The sequence below is a fragment of the Callionymus lyra genome, unplaced genomic scaffold (genome assembly GCF_982586985.1).
Source record: "Callionymus lyra unplaced genomic scaffold, fCalLyr1.hap1.1 HAP1_SCAFFOLD_425, whole genome shotgun sequence".
Taxonomy (NCBI): Eukaryota; Metazoa; Chordata; class Actinopteri; order Syngnathiformes; family Callionymidae; genus Callionymus; species Callionymus lyra.
This window is the reverse complement of record NW_028258763.1, coordinates 31,392-37,078: the sequence shown is the minus strand read 5'-3', so window position 1 is coordinate 37,078 and position 5,687 is coordinate 31,392. Positions and strand designations below refer to the sequence as shown.

The 5,687-nt window shown below is 30.6% G+C and overlaps 1 protein-coding gene across 1 annotated transcript; it reads left to right on the top strand.

Moving 5' to 3' along the window:
* The first annotated feature begins 2,783 nt into the window (after positions 1 to 2,783).
* Positions 2,784 to 4,030, top strand: LOC148057887 (anoctamin-3-like). The gene is made up of 3 exons (XM_087782716.1): positions 2,784 to 2,943; positions 3,467 to 3,617; positions 3,669 to 4,030. The coding sequence occupies exons 1-3, from the start codon at positions 2,919 to 2,921 to the stop codon at positions 3,907 to 3,909; spliced, it is 417 nt and encodes a 138-aa protein (XP_087638842.1). The 5' UTR covers positions 2,784 to 2,918; the 3' UTR covers positions 3,910 to 4,030.
* The last annotated feature ends 1,657 nt before the right edge of the window (positions 4,031 to 5,687 follow it).

Genomic DNA, 5,687 nt, shown 5'->3' with positions numbered 1-5,687 from the left:
AGTTAATGTTCATTTAATGTTCAGTTAATGTTCAGTTAATGTTCAGTTAATGTTCAGTTAATGTTCAGTTAATGTTCAGTTAATGTTCAGTTAATGTTCAGTTAATGTTCAGTTAATGTTCAGTTAATGTTCAGTTAATGTTCAGTTAATGTTGACTAATGTTCAGTTAATGTTGAGTTAATGTTCAGTTAATGTTGACTAATGTTCAGTTAATGTTGAGTTAATGTTGAGTTAATGTTCAGTTAATGTTCAGTTAATGTTGAGTTAATGTTGAGTTAATGTTGAGTTAATGTTCAGTTAACGTTCAGTTAATGTTGACTAATGTTCAGTTAATGTTCAGTTAATGTTCAGTTAATGTTGACTAACGTTCAGTTAATGTTCAGTTAATGTTCAGTTAATGTTGAGTTAATGTTCAGTTAATGTTCAGTTAATGTTCAGTTAATGTTCAGTTAATGTTGAGTTAATGTTCAGTTAATGTTGAGTTAATGTTCAGTTAATGTTCAGTTAATGTTCAGTTAATGTTGAGTTAATGTTGAGTTAATGTTCAGTTAATGTTGACTAATGTTCAGTTAATGTTCAGTTAATGTTCAGTTAATGTTGACTAATGTTCAGTTAATGTTCAGTTAATGTTGACTAACGTTCAGTTAATGTTCAGTTAATGTTCAGTTAATGTTGAGTTAATGTTGAGTTAATGTTGAGTTAATGTTGAGTTAATGTTGAGTTAATGTTCAGTTAACGTTCAGTTAATGTTGACTAATGTTCAGTTAATGTTCAGTTAATGTTGACTAACGTTCAGTTAATGTTCAGTTAATGTTGACTAACGTTCAGTTAATGTTCAGTTAATGTTCAGTTAACGTTCAGTTAATGTTCAGTTAATGTTGAGTTAATGTTGAGTTAATGTTCAGTTAATGTTGAGTTAATGTTCAGTTAACGTTCAGTTAATGTTGACTAATGTTCAGTTAATGTTCAGTTAATGTTGAGTTAATGTTGAGTTAATGTTGAGTTAATGTTGAGTTAATGTTCAGTTAATGTTCAGTTAATGTTGAGTTAATGTTGAGTTAATGTTGAGTTAATGTTCAGTTAACGTTCAGTTAATGTTGACTAATGTTCAGTTAATGTTCAGTTAATGTTGACTAACGTTCAGTTAATGTTGAGTTAATGTTCAGTTAATGTTCAGTTAATGTTCAGTTAATGTTGAGTTAATGTTGAGTTAATGTTCAGTTAATGTTGACTAATGTTCAGTTAATGTTCAGTTAATGTTCAGTTAATGTTGACTAATGTTCAGTTAATGTTCAGTTAATGTTGACTAACGTTCAGTTAATGTTCAGTTAATGTTCAGTTAATGTTCAGTTAATGTTCAGTTAATGTTCAGTTAATGTTGACTAATGTTCAGTTAATGTTCAGTTAATGTTGACTAACGTTCAGTTAATGTTGAGTTAATGTTCAGTTAATGTTCAGTTAATGTTCAGTTAATGTTCAGTTAATGTTGAGTTAATGTTGAGTTAATGTTCAGTTAATGTTGACTAATGTTCAGTTAATGTTCAGTTAATGTTCAGTTAATGTTGACTAATGTTCAGTTAATGTTCAGTTAATGTTGACTAACGTTCAGTTAATGTTCAGTTAATGTTCAGTTAATGTTGAGTTAATGTTGAGTTAATGTTGAGTTAATGTTGAGTTAATGTTCAGTTAATGTTCAGTTAATGTTGACTAATGTTCAGTTAATGTTCAGTTAATGTTCAGTTAATGTTGACTAATGTTCAGTTAATGTTGACTAATGTTCAGTTAATGTTCAGTTAATGTTGAATAACGTTCAGTTAATGTTCAGTTAACGTTCAGTTAATGTTGACTAATGTTCAGTTAATGTTCAGTTAATGTTGACTAACGTTCAGTTAATGTTGAGTTAATGTTCAGTTAATGTTCAGTTAATGTTCAGTTAATGTTGAGTTAATGTTGAGTTAATGTTCAGTTAATGTTGACTAATGTTCAGTTAATGTTCAGTTAATGTTCAGTTAATGTTGACTAATGTTCAGTTAATGTTCAGTTAATGTTGACTAACGTTCAGTTAATGTTCAGTTAATGTTCAGTTAATGTTCAGTTAATGTTCAGTTAATGTTCAGTTAATGTTGACTAATGTTCAGTTAATGTTCAGTTAATGTTGACTAACGTTCAGTTAATGTTGAGTTAATGTTCAGTTAATGTTCAGTTAATGTTCAGTTAATGTTGAGTTAATGTTGAGTTAATGTTCAGTTAATGTTGACTAATGTTCAGTTAATGTTCAGTTAATGTTCAGTTAATGTTGACTAATGTTCAGTTAATGTTCAGTTAATGTTGACTAACGTTCAGTTAATGTTCAGTTAATGTTGAGTTAATGTTGAGTTAATGTTGAGTTAATGTTGAGTTAATGTTCAGTTAATGTTCAGTTAATGTTCAGTTAATGTTGACTAATGTTCAGTTAATGTTCAGTTAATGTTCAGTTAATGTTGACTAATGTTCAGTTAATGTTGACTAACGTTCAGTTCACGTTCAGTTAATGTTCAGTTAATGTTGACTAACGTTCAGTTAATGTTCAGTTAATGTTCAGTTAATGTTCAGTTAATGTTCAGTTAATGTTCAGTTAACGTTCAGTTAACGTTCAGTTAATGTTGAGTTAATGTTGAGTTAATGTTGAGTTAATGTTGAGTTAATGTTGAGTTAATGTTGAGTTAATGTTCAGTTAATGTTCAGTTAATGTTGAGTTAATGTTGAGTTAATGTTCAGTTAATGTTGAGTTAATGTTGAGTTAATGTTCAGTCCTACAGTTCGGCTTCACCACCATCTTCGTGGCTGCCTTCCCTCTCGCTCCTCTGCTGGCTTTGCTCAACAACATCATCGAGATCCGACTCGACGCCTACAAGTTCGTCACTCAGTGGAGGCGACCGATGCCAGCGCGAGCCACAGACATCGGTGAGTCACTTCCTGTCAGGTCCGTAACATTATGACCGCCTGAGCGAAACTGTCCTGGCTCTGCTCTTTGGCCTCCACCCAGTCAGACGAGCACAGAACAAAACCTGCACTGACGCAGCACATACCTCTGCCAAGGAGCTCATTTCGCAATCATCTATAGATTTTAGAGTTTTTTCAGGATCGAACTCGCGCTGATCGAGTGATGACACGAACTAACTGCTGGGTCGGAAGCCAAAAGGGGGTCAGCAAGATTTAACAGAGGGTCATGGATTCCAGACATTGATTTAATTTGTAATTAAACCTTTGTGACCTTGAAAACATCACTGAACATCAAACTGTTGCTTCAGTTTTCATTTTTTTGCAATAAACACAAAAACATCACGAAGCTCATGTATTTGTGTTACGTCTAAATGTTTATAGGCTGCAGTGACAGATCCTTCAAAACCTCTGTGGATCCAGATGGTGATCAACACCATCGTTTTGGTGAGATGTTCTCTAAGAAAGGTTCTGGTCTGTTCTCCAGGGATCTGGCACGGGATCCTGGAAGGCATCGGCGTGTTGGCCGTGATCACCAACGCCTTCGTCATCGCCATCACCTCCGACTACATCCCTCGCTTCGTCTACGCCTTCAAGTACGGCCCGTGTGCCGACCTGGGACGTCACCACCGGAACGAGTACGTTGTTGACGTCGACGAGGGTCGTGTTGTGACGGCGAGTCTCCGCAGGTGTCTGAGAGGATACATGAACAGCAGCCTGTCGGTGTTCGACATGAGCGCCTCGCACAACCTGAGCCGCTTCTGCAGGTACAGGGACTACAGAGCGCCGCCCTGGAGTGCAGTACCTTACGAGTTCACACTGCAGTTCTGGCACGTGTTGGCGGCGAGACTTGCTTTTATCATCGTCTTCGAGGTCAGTGTGAGAGACGATGACGAGAGACTCTTATCTTTTAACCTTCGTTTGGTTTAGAACATCCTGGAACAAATCTGAGGGGAAGTCGTTCAGAACGTCTCGTTTGAACAGAACTGACGGGAAAAGATAAACACAAAATGAAAAAGATAAACACAAAATGAAAAAGATAAACACAAAATGAAAAAGATAAACACAAAATGAAAAAGATAAACACAAAATGAAAAAGATAAACACAAAATGAAAAAGATAAATACAAAATGAAAAAGATAAACACAAAATGAAAAAGATAAATACAAAATGAAAAGATAAACACAAAAAATTAAAGAGATAAACACAAAATGAAAAAGATAAACACAAAATGAAAAAGATAAACACAAAAATGAAAAAGATAAACACAAAATGAAAAAGATAAACACAAAAATGAAAAAGACAAACACAAAAATGAAAAAGATAAACACAAAAAAGGAAAGATAAACACAAAATAAAAAGATAAACACAAAAATGAAAAAGATAAACACAAAAATTAAACAGATAAACACAAATTGAAAAAGATAAACACAAAAATTAAAGAGATAAACACAAAATGAAAAAGATAAACACAAAAATTAAAGAGATAAACACAAAATGAAAAAGATAAACACAAAATGAAAAAGATAAACACAAAAATGAAAAGATAAACGCAAAAATGAAAAAGATAAACACAAAATGAAAAAGATAAACACACAAATGAAAAAGATAAACACAAAATGAAAAGATAAATACAAAATGAAAAAGATAAACACAAAATGAAAAGATAAACACAAAAAAGATAAACACAAAAATGAAAAAGATAAACACAAAATGAAAAGATAAACACAAAAAAGATAGACACAAAAAAGAAAAGATAAACACAAAAAAGAAAAGATAAACACAAAAATGAAAAAGATAAACACAAAAATGAAAAAGATAAACACAAAAAAGAAAAGATAAACACAAAATAAAATGATAAAGAACAAAATGAAAAAGATAAACACAAAAATGAAAAAGACAAACACAAAAATGAAAAAGATAAACACAAAAAAGGAAAGATAAACACAAAATAAAAAGATAAACACAAAAATTAAAGAGATAAACACAAAATGAAAAAGATAAACACAAAAATAAAAAGATCAACACAAAAATGAAAAAGATAAACACAAAAATTAAAGAGATAAACACAAAATGAAAAAGATAAACACAAAAATGAAAAAGATAAACGCAAAAATGAAAAAGATAAACACACAAATGAAAAAGATAAACACACAAATGAAAAAGATAAACACAAAAATGAAAAAGATAAACACAAAATGAAAAGATAAATACAAAATGAAAAAGATAAACACAAAATGAAAAGATAAACACAAAAAAGATAAACACAAAAAAAGAAAAGATAAACACAAAAATTAAAGAGATAAACACAAAATGAAAAAGATAAACACAAAAATTAAAGAGATAAACACAAAATGAAAAAGATAAACACAAAATGAAAAAGATAAACACAAAAATGAAAAGATAAACGCAAAAATGAAAAAGATAAACACAAAATGAAAAAGATAAACACACAAATGAAAAAGATAAACACAAAATGAAAAGATAAATACAAAATGAAAAAGATAAACACAAAATGAAAAGATAAACACAAAAAAGATAAACACAAAAATGAAAAAGATAAACACAAAAAAGAAAAAGATAAACACAAAATGAAAAGATAAACACAAAAAAGATAAACACAAAAAAGAAAAGATAAACACAAAAAAGAAAAGATAAACACAAAAATGAAAAAGATAAACACAAAAATGAAAAAGATAAACACAAAA